This window comes from Hemitrygon akajei, chromosome 15 (genome assembly GCF_048418815.1).
Source record: "Hemitrygon akajei chromosome 15, sHemAka1.3, whole genome shotgun sequence".
In the NCBI taxonomy this organism is placed as follows: domain Eukaryota; kingdom Metazoa; phylum Chordata; class Chondrichthyes; order Myliobatiformes; family Dasyatidae; genus Hemitrygon; species Hemitrygon akajei.
The window spans coordinates 71,858,424-71,876,259 of NC_133138.1; the positions used below are offsets into that span (position 1 = coordinate 71,858,424).

The window sequence follows — 17,836 nt, forward strand, 5'->3', positions numbered from 1 at the left end:
AAGTTTGCAGATGACAAGAAAGTTGATAAAACTGTGGATAGTGCAGAAGGTTGCTGTAGGTTGCAATGGGACATTGACAGGAAGCAGAGATGGGCTGAGAAGTGGCAGATGGAGTTCAACCCAGAAAAATATAAAGTGATTCACTTTGGAAGGTAGAATTCTAAGGTAGAATATGGAGTTAATGGTAGGTTTCTTAGCAGTAACAGAAATATCTTGGGGGGGGGGGGGGGATCTACATCTATAGATCCCTCAAAAGTTGGTGCACAAGTTGATTTTTTTTTAAGATAGCATGTGGTGTGTTGACCTTCAGTAATCGGAAGTCAAGAGCCATGAGGTAATGTTGGAGCTCTGTAAAATCATGGTTAGCCCATACTTCGAATATTGTATTCAGTTCTGGTCACTATTATAGGAAGAATGTAGAAGCTTTAGTGGGGGTGCAGAGGAGATTTACCAGGTGCTGCCTAGATTAGAGAGCATGTCTTATAAGCATAGGTTGAGTGAGCTAGAGCTTTTCTGTTTGGAGCAAAGAAGGATGAGAGGTGTTTTGATAGAGTTGTACAAGATGATAAGAGGGTGAAAATGGCCTGATTTTAAGGCAATTGAAGAAAATGTAGCAGGGATGTCAAAGGTATGTATTTTACACAGAAAGTGGTAGGTGTTGTACTGTATTCAATAATTTCAGTGATATTTGAGTAACATTGCAAATATATTGTTTGATCAAGCATTCTTTATTTACATAGTTCATTATATATAAAGTACATGAATGGCATATGTCATTATACTACCACGTCATACTCGCTAAAAAACTAAGTTGACATGCTACCCTGGCTCCTATGTTTTTCTGCCAGTTACTTTCTGGAATTACCAAATGCAACAGGGGCAATGAGGAATCAAAAGGAAGGAGAGGCCTTTTCAGCTTGCGTGGCTGAAATGAAGAAATTGTCTGAACATTGGCAGTTCAGTGATGGCTTAGTGATGCACTGAAAGACTATTTAATTTGTGAATCTTACAAAAAAGCATACAAAGACAGCTCCTAACGGAAGCACAACTCACCTTTAAAAGATCAGTTGAAATCACTGTATCAATAGAAACAGCAGCCAGAGACTCAATTGAGTTGCTGTTGAAAATGAAAGTGAGCATGAACAAAATTGCAATGTCGAAGCAGAAACCTGCTTGGCTGAACAAATTGCGTTACTTTGGGGAAGGGGTCCACCTACACCAGACCAGAGCAGTTGTAGAGGTGAAGTTTGCAGAAAATGCCACAAAGTACGACACAGACCAAGAGTATGTCAGGCTGACAAAAATTAATTGCACAGAAAAGAGAAAAAAGATAGCTCATGTTGCAGTTTCAAAAAGAGTATTTGTATGCTGTTGATGAAAAATCTGATAATGACGAGAGTGACACAGGACTGGTAGCTTTGAGATTTCCCGTGTGATAACTAACAAGATGCAAGCAACGGAAGTGAATGGAAAATTAACTAAAATGGAATTGAACACTTAATCAGATGTTTCAGTCATTCCACAAAATGAGATTGAATGGCATTTCAAAGGTACTGAATTGAATTCTGTAGATATCGAACTAAGAACTTTAACTGGAGAAAAGATAACTCCTGTGGCAATGCAGCACCAAGTAGCCTTAAGATTTTCCATGTGAAAACTAACAGAAGACAAACAATATGACTTACACCAGAAGTGAATTGCAAATTAATTGAAATGGAATTGGACACTGGCTTGGCTGCGTCAGTCATTATACAAAATAAGTTTAAATGACACTTCAAAGATACTGGATGGAAGCTTGTTGATATCTAGCTGAGAACTTATACTAAAGAAAAGATAACTTCTGTGGGAATGACATTCATAAGAGTGGAATACAACAACAACAAGGCACATTGGGCTTGAATGTGGTTAAAAACAAGAGGACCAGCATTGTCGGGGTGTGTTTGGTTGAGACAACTACATCTTGATTGGAGATCCATCCACTATTTGCATGCCACATCCCCTGCAATAGAGTCAACTGAAAATGAATTAACAAAGGTACTGGATGATGCCACAGCAGTGTTCAAGGATGGTAATGAAAAGCTCAAACATATCAAGGATAAAATAGTATTAAATGAAAATGCCACACCCAAGTTTTGCAAAGCCTTTCTATTTCCTCATACCATTTGTGTTAAAGTAGCCAGTGAGCTGGATCTCATGGAGGGTGAAGGAATTCTTTCCAAGGTTGAGTGGAGCCCATGGCTGACATCTTTGGTCCCAGTAGCCAAGAAGAATGGGTCTGACAGAATCTCTGGTGTTTTTAAGGTCACCATCAACTATTTCATGTATTGAAAAGTAGATCAATACCCTCTGCCCAGGATAGGGATATCTTTTCAAACCTTTCTGGAAGGAGTTGGAAGAAGAGTCCAAAGTGTTTCTCATCAGAAACACTCAAAAAAGAGCCTTATCACTTTAATATGCTTATTTTCAGAGCAGTATCTGCACCTGCAGTCTGGCAGAAAGCTATGTATCAGGTGCTACAAAACTGCCCAGGCACTCAGTGACGTCATTGCTACCAATGAGGATGACAAGGAAAAACTCAAGACTGAGGTAAAAGACTAGAAGATTAATGACTCAGAGCATGATGCAAGAAGTGTGAATTCTTTAAACCAAGTATCACTAAATGTGGGCGTGCTATTGAAGAACAGGCATTACACAAATGCGCTGAGAAAATTCAAACAAAGTTGGGTGCCTTAAGGCTAAAAAACATGTCACAGTTGGAGTCCTTTTTTAGAATTTGTTAATTACTCTTAACAGGTTCCTGCCAAACCTGCCTACTGTGCTCCACCCCTTGAACTGATTACTACAGATGGGGAAGAAATGGCAATGGACAAATCAGTGTGAGGTGGCTTGTCAGACACTGTATCCACATGTTCTGATCCACGTCGTCCAGTGAAGCTTGCCTGTGATGCCTCACCTTATGGTATACTGTAGGTGCAATCATGTCACATGTTCTGAGTGATGGAAGTGAATGTCTTTCCGTCATGTTCCCTTACTAGTGCAGAGCAAAATTACACACAGATTGACAGAGAGGTCTTGAGTCTGGTTTGAGGTGTAAAATGTTTCAGTCAATATTTGTATGGGAGAGAGTTTACCCTCATTATTGATCATTAACCACTAGTGTCTACTTTCAATCCACACAAGGATGTTCTACTAACAGCCACAGCACAACTGCAGAGATGGGTTCCGTTTTTTGGAGGAACAATTACAAGATTGAATTCAAGAGGACAACTAGTCATGGAAATGCTGATGGTTTGTCCCATTTACCCTTGGAAAGGGAAGTACCAGAAAAATTCAGAAAAGAGGACATTCCTCTTGACCTACTCTCCTTAATGCACATCAAAAGTCTCCCTATTACGACAGAGATGATCCAAAGGGAAACCAGAAAAGACCCCATACTGTCTCAGGTCTACATGGCAAAACAAAAGGCTATAATGTGAAGCAAAAATCCCAGTTGCCCCATGTTTTACCAACACTGGGATGAACTTGCCCTTGACGGGGGTTGTCTTTTTATTGGGATTGAGAGTCATTGTACGATCTGAATTGACTGCTAAGCTGTTGAAGGAGCTACATATCAGTCAACTAATTATGACCAAAATGAAATCATTGGCTTAAAGCTTTGTCTGTTATCCTGGGATCGATCAGCAGATTGAGCAGCTTGTTATGCACTGTTTGGGATGCCAGCACATCCAAAAATGCTAATGACAGTGCCTCTCCATCTCTGGGAATGGCTTGCTTTGCCCTTACAGAAGATTCATGTGAATTTTGCTGCCCCATTCATGGGCAAAAATTTGTTGGCAGTGGTGGATGCAGCTACAAAGTGGTCAGAAGTGTTCCCAATAGCCTCCACTACAGCCTCACACACTGTCGATGTGTTGAGAAGCCTCTTCTTGAGGACTGGTGTTCCAAAACACTTAGTGAAAATGGACCATAGTTTGTTGTGGTACAGTTTCATTCGTACCAGAAAATGAATGGAACATGGCATGTATCTGCTCCGTACCACCCAGTTACAAATAGCTCGATGGAAAGATTTGTCCAGAGTCTAAAGAGTACACTGTGAGCAATGTCAGCAGAGCACATTACACTAAAACTGAATCAGAATCTCGCCAATTTACTCCTTGCACATCGCATTACAGCACGCTGTGCAACCAACAGCTCACCAGCTATGCTGTTCCTGGTTTGTCCCTTGCACTCATGCTTGCGTCTCCTCAAACCCAATCTCAGAGGAGTATGCAGAACAAAGAACTGAGACAAATTGAGGGGATCCTCAAACAAGGGCAATTGATGTCTCACTCCCGGACAAGCAACCCTGGCGAGGGACTATAGAGGTGAGCAAAAGTGGGTACTTGGAAAGGTTAAGGACAGAACTGGACCACTCTCCTACACAGTGGAGATTGCATCTGATGTCACCTGGAAGCAACACATCGATCAGTTGAGGAGAGTAGAGTCAATTGTGAGAGAAGAAAGGTGTTCAGAGTGATCAAACTACCTACTGCAGTGCCAAAGTCAACTCCTACAAGCACCACAGAGGAGGCCCCAAAACCTGAGATTGTTTCACAGCTACCTCCCACCTGCCAAGCAGAGTGACTGCCCCTTCTTGTCAGCAAATACCTTATCCTACAAGAGTAAGAAATCCTCCACAGCAGTTAAATCTTTAGGCCTGAATGGGGCAACTTAAATTTACTATGCTGTGGATATCTGTATAGTAGTTGTACTATATAGTGTACTGGGTAAGATAATTAGAGAGAATATTTGAGTTGAGATGCATTTTATACTGAGTTGGACTTTATAGCTAAACAGGGAGGAGTGTAGTGTATTCGGTAAAATTTGAGCTCACAAACAATTATTGCATTACCTTTGAAGCACTTCACTGCTTTGTATATTACAACTGGATTTAATAAAGTATGAAAGTCTCTTGGTTTTCTTTATCAAAAAATACATATTATACACATCTGATATGAAAAGAAAATGCTGGAGGTACTCATCTGTTTGAAATATCTATTGAAAGAGAAACAGTGTTACTGTTCTGAAAAAGGGTCTTTGACCTGAAATATCAAACTTCTTTTCCCCACAAATGCTGTCCAACTGCTAAGTGTTCACAGTATATCTGTTTTTTTATTGCTTTTTATTCTATGGTCACATTTGGGTCCTTTGATCAGTGAATCTCTTTTCAAGTTTGTGTAAATGTTCTATATATGAAATTATTCTGGGTTTCTAATGTTAGGTATATTAAGACACTGGTATTATTAATTGTAGATATCAATCATTCACTGAAGATTGCATTTATGGGAAAAAGGAAGGACAGGTATCTTCTTGTAATCTTTAAAAGTTTAATGTTTTTCCTTTTAAAATGAACACTGAGTAAAATTCTGTACAGTACAAGTTTGAAGAAAAAGGAGTTTATTTTTCCCATTTTTAGCCATTTTAAAACCTTCTAAATGTTGAATGTAGCAAACCAATCTAGATTTAAAAATGGCTGAAAGGTTGTTAATTATATTAACCTAAATAAAATGTATTTAAAGGAGACTAAAAACCCAAGAATAAAGCCCCAACTGTATGGTAAATAAGTGTTCTTACTTAGCAGCTATTTTTTCCCCTTCTATTGTACATTAGTGCTTTTTTTTAAATCTTGCTTGTTTTTCTTACATATTTTGCTGTTCCTTTTCAGCGTTCCCCTGGTTTGGGATGGATATTGGTGGGACTCTGGTGAAGCTGGTTTATTTTGAGCCCATTGATATCACAGCTGAGGAAGAGGAAGAGGAGGTGGAGAGCCTGAAAAGTATTCGCAAGTATTTGGTGTCAAATGTTGCCTATGGGTCCACGGGCATCCGAGATGTGCACCTTGAGCTCAAAGACTTGACGCTTTGTGGCCGCAAAGGAAACCTGCACTTTATTCGATTTCCAACGCATGACCTACCTACCTTCATTCAGATGGGGAGAGACAAGAACTTTTCAACACTACACACAGTGCTTTGTGCGACTGGAGGTGGTGCTTATAAATTTGAAGAAGAATTTCGTACGGTAATAACATATTAATGATGTCCTCCACAAAACCATTCTTATCCAATGAAAAGCATATTATTTCCAAGAATAATGGGAAAATAACCTAATTGCCCCAATTCCATCTCTATCCCATTTTGTGGATGTGGAATATTCAGGATGTCTGGTGACACTCTTTAAGGTTTGAGCCTTTGTAAATGATCGCTTGAATGCAGAGGTAATGGCACCAATTGTCACACTACAGAACAGGTGACCACAGGGCAGAAATGGAACAAAAATTAGAAAATAAAATGGTGAATGATGTTAAATGTATTATATGTAATAGACTTGCTGCAATTTCTTTACACTATTTTTGTAGAAACCTCAAAATTGTAGAAGGCACAGAAGTAGATCTGTCATTCCACAATGCCAGCAGAGAGTCGTGCTTGAAGAATGCCCACGTTAGTCAATGCTACCACAGCGTGAAACTGATTCTCTGCCACTTTTCAGTGACGTACTATTACGCATCCTACAAGCCTTTAAAGCCTCATCTCAATTTGCTTAAGTATTTCCTCCTGTTGCAGCACAATTTAGTCTTAACATCTGACCTCATAAATAGTCATTTAAAGTGACTGCAAAACACTGGCTGCAAAGACTGTCTACCTTCAGAGCATAGCTGGTTGTAATCCAGTCTATAGAATGTTAGGATCACCCTATGATGCACAGTAGAAACATTATGCATGCAGTTCTGACATTATGAAAGGTAATTATAATAGTCTCTTTCAATGCGGGAGGTTGCAAAATGCTTTTCTGCACAGATGGAGATATTTTATACAGCTCTGATTCACAGACTATAGTGAGTTCTCATTTGGAACTGAAGCAAGGTAGTATGCTTCAGATAATATGAAGTGCTACTGTAGCATACCTTGGAGAAAGTTGTTTTGGTACAGAAATGGGTGCTATTTTTGTTCTGAATAGTGAATGGTAGTGCTGTGTCCTATCAAAGACACTGTTATCAGTATCTATTCACTCCAGGTCTGGTTCATTTATAATTTTCTTCTTTCTGCCTTGCATTTAACTTTCAATCCCCAAACGCTACCAGAATGAAAATCCTCATCCTTAATGCTTAGCCTGCTCGCTCGGAGCATTCAACCCTGTCACATTCTGTAATCTACCCAGCTCTTTCCTCTGAGCCTTCCTCCTCCCCCAGTCAACTTATTCAAGTGACTCTAACCTTTTCTGTATCTCTTCAGTGATGTTAGAAGCCATGTCTTCAGCTACCTATGTTGCAAATTAAAGCATTCCCTTTCCCCCATACATACAGTGTATCCACATCCTCCCTCACAACAACTCTATTTCAGTTCTAGTTCTGGGTGATTATTCTTATTTATTTCCTGTTCTGTTTTTTGGCTTTTGTGTGATTATCAAAGTAAAACAACTTCTGGTCTCTATGTTTGAAGCTGCCTTGTAATGCAGGTTGGTGCTTCAAAGGGAATTGTTTTGTACCAAGAGCTGTCAGCATTACAGCATGGGTTTGCTTCTTGCTTACTCCAGACACAAATTAATGCATTGCAATTTAAGTTGTATAACATCAGGATGGTGTTGGAGTGATTACAGTTTAGGTACTGACACAAGTGTTAATTATCACCGAATTTTGGATTATTGAACTAAAAGTGTCAACTGAAGCCGTATTCTCCCCATATTTGTATATGTAACTGTGTTCAGTCACAGTGATATATGGTATACTGCACCACCAACATAAGTGATTCTAATGAAATGTACACAAGGCAGATTCTCTATTTTGTATTGTTTTTAGCTGATTTGCGAAAGCAAGCAGCATTCTTAAGCAACACATACAAATTGCTGGAGGAACTGAACTGGTCAGGCAGCATCTATGGAAATGAACAAACAGTCGCCGTTTCGGGCTTCAGCATTCTTAAATACTAAAAAAGCAAAAGCACAACCCTGCGGAAGCTAGCAATCTGTAACAAATCTGGAAATTGCTGGAAATGCTCAGCAGATTAGGCAGCATTTGTGAAGAAAAATCAGCATTAATGCTTCTATGACCTTCCATTAGAACTGAGGAAAATGCAAACTATTAGCACGTTTTAAGTTGCAGGGGAGGGGATGAGGGGATCTCATTGGAAGGAGACCGAGAGATTGAATGATGTGCGTTGTTAATGCTGACTGAGAGAATTGTGATTGCCTGTTAATGCCAACTGACCTATCTGGAGGGCTAGTAGATAGAAGATAAGAGGAAAATATGGAATTAAGATTGCAGGTTGATGATTTTGCATCAGAACTACCGGTAGAAGCTAGCATTTCCAGCTTATGCAAAGTAAATCAGTGTTATGCAAGGTCACCAACCGGTAGCGTTAAGTTTTACTCTGTACACAGGTGCAGCCTGATCCACTTGGCATTTCCAATAAATAGGCTGTCATTTTATATTTCCAACACCTGCTCTGTATGTCAAAGTTTCAACATTGTTTTTTTCTCTCTCTCCTCTGTCTCATTCATCTCCCTCATATTTACACTTGAGGCAAATCAGGTGTAATTACCAAGCCATCGTCACCTTCTGTCAGACATACAAAATGTGCTGGAAGTCTTGAGCAGCACAAAAACTGCTGGATGAATTCAGCAAGTCATGCAGCAACAATGGACAGAGATAAACAGCTGAAATGTTGTGCCTCCATCAGGGCTCTCAGCTTCTCCTAGCTGCTATTTGACATTAATTCTTTCTTGGTCTCCACCCTATTGCTCACATTCTTTTTGTTCTTTCCACCACTCCCATTCTCTGTAAGTTAAAACATGTTTATTGCGTTAACTTTTCAGGTTCTTAAAGGTATCGGCTTAACCCCCTTGATGCTGTCTTAATTAGGTTGATGTTTCCTGCATTTTCTTCCTTCGTTCTTAAAGTGCAGTTACAACTGGTGCAGGGAGGTGTACTCAAGTTTTTTGTTTCAATTTGTATTTATTTTCCTTCACACTCAATTTTATAAGGAGCAACCAGAAGTAGATTAGACTAACTACAGCCATACGGTCTTCAACATTTGTTTTCACGTATGGTAACAAGCATTGTGCCTTACTGCTAATTGTTGTTTACTGAACAGAATTAGAAAGTTTGCTAGAAATTTACTTGCTGTTACATATCACTTCTTCTGAACATCAGTCATAAAAGTGAACAATGGGATGGTAGAACTTTAGTGTTTTGTTATTAATTATTATCAAGTAAAGATACTGGATCTGTTTTCCAGAGCAACTAATGAACTCAATTCCTTTCAGATTGGTAATCTGCAGTTACACAAACTGGATGAACTGGACTGCCTGGTTAATGGCCTTTTGCACATTGATTCTCTCAGCTTTAATGGCCAGGCAGAATGTTACTACTTTGAGAATGCCTCTGATCCTGAGAAATGCCAGAAGATGCCTTTCAACCTTGATGACCCTTACCCTTTGCTCGTGGTGAACATTGGTTCAGGAGTCAGCATATTAGCTGTTTACTCAAAGGACCATTATAAAAGAGTAACTGGAACCAGGTAAGTTATCAGTAATTATGAGAATTCAATGTTTTAACCTGATTAAACTTATCATCCTACATCACTGGAGTGTACATATTTAGGTGTAAGAGCAGTTGTACAGAGTTCCAGTTAGTTCACTAAGTTGCCTTGAAAAAACAGGCAACGTTGTGGCTCTTACCCACATCACTGTAATCTCAAACTGTGGCCACTGCATGATGTCTCTCAAAGCATGGAGGTAGCTGTAGCCAGCTTGTTTAAGGGCCTTGCTCATCTCGTCTGAGTGAAGAAGCATCAGTTACATGAAAGGAAGCTACTTACTTTGAAATGTTCAGTTTACTATTCCTAAAATAGCTATTCTTGCATTGGTTGTTAATTATTCTTGTAATGTTTCTTTCAGTTTAGGAGGTGGAACCTTCCTGGGCCTCTGCTGTTTGCTTACAGGTTGTGAGACTTTCGATGAAGCTCTTGAAATGGCCTCTAAAGGTGACAGCACAATGGCCGACAAACTAGTCCGGGATATCTATGGAGGGGACTACGAGCGATTTGGTTTGCCAGGTTGGGCAGTAGCTTCCAGGTAAGTACAAGTGATGGTGCAAATTGTATTATTGTAAGTGATTTAATTTAGCCCTTTGGTCACTCCTGCAGCAGTATATTTTACACTCCATTCAGAAAAACAGACAGTGCTGGAAAGAACATCATGCCTTTAATGTGGGAAAAGAGGCAACAAAGTCCTCCAGAGGCCTGTGAGCAAACGGTTGGCTAGATATTTATTTATTTTGTCTCTTCCTCTTCCCTTTGGTCCTCACCAATTTTTACTGATGCACTATAGAAAGTATCCTGTCTGAATGCATTACAGCTTGGTATGGCAACTGCTCTGCCTGTGATCACAAACTAGAGGGTTGTGGACACTGCTCAGCATAATCATGGAAACCTGTCTCCCCTCCATGGATTCTTTCTGCACTTGTCACTGCCATATTGAAGCAGCTAGCATAATCAAAGACCCACCCAAGTCATTTTCTCATTTCCCTCTTCCATTGGGCAGGAGATACAAAAGTCTGCAAGCGTATACCACCAGGCTCAAGGACAGCATCTATTCCACTGTGATGAGACTGTTGAATGTTTCCCTACTATGATTAGATGGACTCTTGGTCTTAGAATTTACCTGATTGTGATCTTGAACCTTGCACTGCACTTTCTCTGTACCATAGTACTTTATTCTGCACCCTGTTATTATTTTACCTCGTGCTAACTCAATGTATTGTAATTAATTGATCCATATGAATGTTATGCAAGGCAAGCTTTTTCACTGTTGCCTAGGTACATGTGTCAATAAACCAATTTATCCATTAATTCTGCTCTCTATTACTGTTTTACCTCATACTACCTCAATGGACTGTTGTAATTAATTTGTATGAACGGTGTGCAAGGCAATTTTCTTACTGTACCTCAGTGCATATGACAATAAACCAATTTACCTTTTTTCACAACAAGAGAAAATCAGCAGGTGCTGGAAATCCAAGCAACACACACAAAATGCAGAAGGGTTTTGGCCTGAAATGTCAACTGTACTCTTTACTTTGATGCTGTCTGACCTGCTGAATTCCTCCAGCACTTTGTGCGTGTGTGTGTGACCTTTATTTTGTTCTTCTGTTTTTCCTACTAATTGTTGGGAATGTTTACAATGCATGGTTATTACCATAAAAATACTTTGAAAAACACTTCACTGCCATTATGCCTGCAGGGAGAAATACAAGATGGAGTGCAGTAATAATTACTAAGTAAGCTTTTAATTAAAATGGAAAATGTCTATTTGAAGAGTATGTACACCAGCTTACAATGTTAGAGTTTAGATGCCCACATTTTATTAGATAGTCTGAGTATTACATCAGGGACTCACAAGTTTACAGAATAGATGTAGGCCAGTCATCTTTGCCTTTACATGCTGTAGAACGGCTATCTTGTCTTTTGATTTTTGGCTATTTGTCCATGGACTTTGTACTCAGTACTTTATGTTCATCTGTTTAGTTTTTGAATACATTGCATGTTCCTGTTTCTACCATTCCTTTAGGTAGTAAATTTGAGAAGTCAAACATTTTTTGATTAAAAAAATATTTCATCTGCTCTTTAATCCTTTGACCAATTGCTTTAAACCCATGACCCATTCTTATAGCCCTTGTTGGTGAAGGAACCTGCTGCTTCTCGTTATCATAAAATCTATCAATTTTGTTAGCCACAAACAGCGGCTACTGTAATTATGAAAATGATCTGAAGAATAAATAACTTCAAAGTTCAAAGTAAAATTTATTATCACAGTACGTATATGTCACCATGTACATACATACTTAGCAAATCTGTAGAACAGTAATTGTAAGCAGAATCAATGAACAACAAACTGTGCAAATACAAAGATAAATAGCAATAAATAACTACAGCATGAAGTAACAAGCTATAGAGTCCTTAAAGTGTAATAATTGCTTGTGGGAACACCAGAAATAGAATATTCTCTTTTGTTCAAAAGCCTGCTGACTGAGTTGTAGTAACTGTCCTCGAGCCAGTCCTGAGGCACCTATACCTTCTACCTGAAGGCAGCAGTGAGAAAAGAACAGAGAGAAGAGTTGGCTCTTTTGAAGTAAAGCTGTCTATATTGTTTTTGATTTCTTGTGATTATACGTATGGGTCATGTGGATTAAGTTAACTGATACCTAAAGTACCTTGTATTCCTGATTTTCTCCTTGTGCAGCAAAATTGTATGGAGCTGAGGGATTGAATTTGTGCTTATCCAGTTAACTTTAACAAGAGTGGTTAGTGAAGTGCTAAAGCTGTCCTCTTCTCCTCTTCTGGCATTTTTCCGATTTGATCATTCATCAATAATCCCCAAAGAAATACTTGTTAGTTTAGGACAACATTCGCTTAAGCTGAGACAACCCCACAGTTCAACATGCTGCTTCCAGGCTTTCTCAGGCTGGCACATATATAATGATCAAAGACTCAAAGTACATTTATTATCAAAGTATATATGCAGTATACAACCCTGAAATTCATCTTCCTCACAGACAGCCACAAAACAAAGAAGAGCTATAAAACCAATCCGTTCAAAGAAAAATATCAATCCCCCCCATGTACAACACCCCCATTACACAAATTGCAACAAAAAATATTCAAAAATGTAAATTAAGGTAAATATAGGGCAAAAGTACATTTCAACTCAGTGTTCATTATCAGTTTTATCCATAAGGGTACTCAGCAATTTCATATTTTATCTCAATTTGTCAAGTTTTAAGGTAAAAACAAAATGACAAATGGATTTTGTGTAGTAGTGGCAGAAATTTCCAATTATATGTCTCAAAAAGGATTCACAGTGAACCCAAAACAATAGAGTTTGAGATTGATGAAGATATGGACTGGTTCACTTTAATTAAAATTATTATGGTCAGTACCAAATGTGTGTTATTGTTTTGAGTGAGTAATATTTTGCTTTTTTATTCCCTTGTAGCTTTGGCAACATGATTTGCAGAGAGAAACGTGATTTAGTTAGCAAAGAAGACCTAGCAAGAGCTACCTTGGTCACCATCACAAACAACATTGGATCCATTGCACGAATGTGTGCATTGAATGAGGTATAGTGGCTATCACTAATGTTTTGTAGGAGATAGTTGTCTTTACTGTACTGTGTATTTCCATGAAGTCCCCAGAAATGAGAGACACCATAGTTAATTGAGAAAATAATCAACTTAATCTTGTTTAGTTTTAACATAGAAATTATTTTTAATATTAGCTTTGAGCTTGGCCCTTTAGTGTTGTTTTGAAGCAGCAGGGTAAGTTCCTTTAATAAGATCATAAAGGTAACCTTTTAGCCATTGAATTCTGCTTTGTTACTTCATTCTCCTAAACTTTACATATCATAATGAGTAGTTATTCTGATATTGAAGTTCCTGTTTCTATACAGAACTGATAGGAGTAGAATTTTTGGCCTCTGGCTTTTTGCTATGTTTACTACAACTTGTTATTGATCACCATAAACTGATTACAGCTTTGGACTTACAATTGTAATTTACTAGAGAAATTTCCTCATTACCCATCATTTATGATTGCTTACTACCGATTAAGTGGTAACAAATTTTACATATTTTAGGATATATTTTCTTGGGAATCAGATAATCAGAGCTCTGTTGAAATAATAACTGCTGAATTTGTAAGATTTTTAATGAACTATTGAATATATCCATTTTTTTACTGGAGATTGAAGACATTTTTAAATTGTGCTTCTGATGCAAGATAAATTTAATGCAATTTCAGACTAAGTTGCATTTTGCTTATTAACGCAGTTAAAATTGTCACAATATCAAAAAGCTGCATGTTTTATCTATTGCTATTTTAGGACTGGTTAACTTGTTCAAAAATGAGCACATTACAAAATTGAGTAGTGTTTTTTGGGATCGTATTGTATAACCTAATGGGTTCATGGCTTATCAATTTCATAATTATGCATTCAGTCAGTGATTTAAAAAGTAGACATTTGGATATTGTGTAGATGAAACTTCAATCACCTTGTTGTAGTTCCTGGTTCAGAAAGACCACCAGCAGAAGTACCACCAGATGTGTTAACATTATTTTCGATACATGCCTACTGTATTCATGCATTCAAGAGAGTAATAAATTTTGTCTCTTTAAACCAATGCAATGTCTGCATATCTTATGAAATAAGAATCTCTTGATGTGGATGGTGTAAATTTGGTCAGAAATATGCGAACACATTTATGTTCATTCACTAATACTTTAAATGTAGGTCAACATTATATTTCTCACCAAATTTCTAAACATAAATCACTCTGAAGTCATTCTCCAAATTAAGTAGATGAACATAGGTAGTAGCTTCTTATTCAACACGATCCTATCAGGATATTTAGATGAATGATCAACTAATTGCCATTTTTGAATCAGAATCATGCCATGTTGTGAAATGTGTTGTTTTGCAGCAACAGTTCAGTGCAATACATAAAAATAACAAAGTATAAAAGTGCCTTTTCAAAGATGTTCTCAATTGTGGGGGGGGGAGGGGTATTGCCCATTTATGAAGCTGGCTGAATTTGCAACCTTCTGAAGCCTTTTCCGATCCTGTGCAGTGATCCCTCCATACCAGACAGTGATGCAAACAATTAGAATGCTTTCCAATCTGCAGAAATTTGGTAGAGTCTTCAACGTACCAAATCTCAAAATCTTAATGAAATACAGCCACTGTTTTGTGCCTTTTTTGTAATTGCATCAAAATGTTGGGCCCAGAATAGACCTTCATAAATGTTGTCACCCAGGAACTTGAAATTGCTCACCCTTTCTGCTCCTGATCCCTCAGATGAAGGCAGGTGTGTGTTCCCTCGACTTACTTTCTGGAGTCCACAATCATTTCCTTGATCTTACTGATGTTGAGTGCAAGGTGGTTGTTGCGACATCACTCAACCAGCTGACCTGTCTTGCTCATGTACTACTCCTCTTTACTGTCAGAGATACGGCCAACAACAGTTGTGTCATTGGCAAATTTATTGATGGTGCTTGAGCTGTACCTAGCTACACAGTCATGGGTGTAGAGCGTACAGCAGTGAGCTAACCACCCATCCTTGGAGGTGCACCAGTGTTGATTGTCAGCGAGGACAGATGTTATTTCTGATATGCACTGACTGTGATCTCCCAGTGAGGAAGTGAAGGGTCCAGTTGCAGAGGGTAGTACAAAGCCTGTTGATCAGTGCTGAGGATACAATGGTGTTGAATGCTGAGCTGCATCCGATTTTTGTCTCTCACTTCAATTGGAATTGTTTCTTCACTCATAAACTAGCCTTCTGTAAGTCGTACCTGGATTTGTATAGTTCTGGATCATCAGTCTTGAATGCCACAGATCTAGCCCACTGCAGACAACGAATCTCCTGGTTCATCCACAGCTTTTGGTTTGGGTATGTCTGCTATGTTCTCGCAGGCACTCATCCACACAGGTCTTGAAGTTGGTGACAACTGTGGCATATTCGTTCAGATTCAAAGATGAATCCCTGAATATTGTCCAGTTCACTGATTCAAAGTAGTCCTTTAAACACTCCTCCACCTCGCTTGACTATACCTACTGGTGATGCAGCCCTCAGTCTCTGCCTGTACACTGAGACTGAGAGAGACAACCAGGTGATTGGACTTGCCAAAGTGCAGGTGTGGGATGTCACCGTAAGTATTCTTGATGGTGGTGTAACAGTGTTCAAGTGTGTTAGCTCCTGTTTCCTCAGGTGATATTTTGATGATAATTGGTCTCCAAGCTGGCCTGGTTGAAGTCCCCCACGTTGATCATGAAGGCATCCGGGTGTGCTGCTTCGTGACTGCTCAGGTCCTCCAGTGCCTGCTTGATGCTGGCCTAGGGTGGAATGTACATCACTACCAGGATGATGGCAGAAAACTCCCTTGGCAGATAAAATGGAAGAAACTTGCCCGCTAGGTGAGCAAGAATGAGATAGAACTGCCACAACCATGCACTATGATGAGTTAATCACGAAGTATGCTCCACCCCTTCTACCTTTTACCTTTAAGAGACTCAGCTGTTCTGACAATATGGTGAAGCTCTCAAGCAGCAGTGCTGCGTCTGAAATGGTAGGGGTGAGCCATGTTTCCATGAAGCAAAGTGCACAGCAGTATCTGGTACTGCAATCTTCCTCTAAGGTCTTCCATTTTATTTTCCAGAGACTGCATTTGCCACCAAGATAGTCAGAAGTGGGGGTCTAAGGGCCTTGCATTTCAATCTCACTTGTAGTCCAGTGTGCTTTCCGTGTTTCCTTTCATGGAAAACTTGCACCCTGAGTCTAAAGTTCGAGAAATGCCTGCTTTGAGGATTGTTAGATATCTTAAACATCTTAAAATGATGTTGCTTACTGAAGTACCCATGGCCATGACTGCAGATTTCAGCTGTGGTAGTCCTGAACAGGAATGTTTGATGATTCCCTTCAGAAGGCATGCAGAGTTTCTCGTCACTTTCCGGCACCATCTTATAAGTGGCTGTGATTGAGAAGACTGGTTTAGGCCTGATAAACGTGATTCAGACAAATGGCCACTACCTAGTGGAGTTTGCACAGTAGATTGGTTTGCTTAGGGTAGACAAGTTTTTTTTCTGCCCCCGCCCACCAAAGGACTATTAATTAAGAATATTGGCCAAGCTGTCAAGAGATCTCAATATATCTTTTTGCAGTGACAGCTTCACCATCTACTTATTCTGTTCCCTGCAAACAATGCAACAATCACCCCACCTTACTGCACTGGAACAACTGCAAGGATTATCACTCAGGACTTGAACTGAGGCTTAAATGCATAACCTTCTGACTTGGATAAGGTTTCTGAATGGATATTAAATCTCAATATTTTCAGATAGGAAAATCTGTGCATCACACAAAGAAGATTTTTTTTTCTGAAAGCTGCAAAGATGGTCAAAAGCTGAAAAGATCATAGATTCTCTATACTTTCGGCTTCTTTACAGTGCTGCCTTGTGACGTGAAAATCAAGCAGCATTGTACAGGGCTATGAAAGTGCAGAGACTTGGCATCTTCTGAAGATTGCAAGAAATCCTCAGCTTACTCAGTGCAGCCATTACTTTCCAAATCAAGTTACCTAATTCTATATCTATTTGGCATTTCATTATCATATCTACCTGTACTGGTTTTTGAAAAAGCCCAAAGAAGTTTATAAGCTGTAACATAAGATGCAAGTTATTATTAATTTTGTTGTTTAAGTTAGAAAGAAAACAACAAAGCAAGTGAAAATCATTCATCAGAAGGTATTCCTTATATTTCCCGGTTTTTAATACTAGCTTCAGTAAATGCCAACCTTCAGAAGCCTGTTTTTCAGGACTGTTTGATGATATTGTTGGAGATGTGTGTATTACAGTTTGAATCTAACTTTAAAGTATGGTGAAGAAATATCAGAAAATGGTCCAGTTAAACTTATGTTCAGTTGGAATGCACTTTTATTTGCACCACTGGTGTTTAACTTCAGTTAAGTCCTGAAGCAACGTCCTGAAAAGCATTCATTAAAAATCATACAATTTGTGATGTTCACTGTGATCAACTGTAATGACCACATGATTTTAAGTGCAAACTGAGATGATACAAATTAATACACACAAAATGCTGGAGGAACTCAGCAGGCCAGGCAATGTCAGTTCTCTTGTTTGAGATGACACAAGTGTTTATTTCAAAAGTTTAACCCTTCAGAAGCAGTGTTTCTTGCCTCCCTAAGCAGTTCTCAACATTTTTTTGGTCAGGAATCAGTGTATTGGTAAAAGATCA

General features: G+C 38.9%; 1 protein-coding gene across 2 annotated transcripts in view; it reads left to right on the plus strand.

Annotated features, from left to right (window-relative positions):
- LOC140739441 (pantothenate kinase 3) overlaps positions 1-17,836 on the plus strand; it is a 34,836-nt gene that overhangs the window by 11,203 nt on the left and 5,797 nt on the right. For both annotated transcript variants that reach the window (XM_073067736.1, XM_073067735.1), the window contains exons 2-5: positions 5,705-6,057; positions 9,298-9,551; positions 9,931-10,107; positions 13,027-13,150. In XM_073067736.1, coding sequence (XP_072923837.1) covers positions 5,705-6,057; positions 9,298-9,551; positions 9,931-10,107; positions 13,027-13,150 — 908 coding nt within the window. The remainder of the gene's footprint in view (positions 1-5,704; positions 6,058-9,297; positions 9,552-9,930; positions 10,108-13,026; positions 13,151-17,836) is intronic.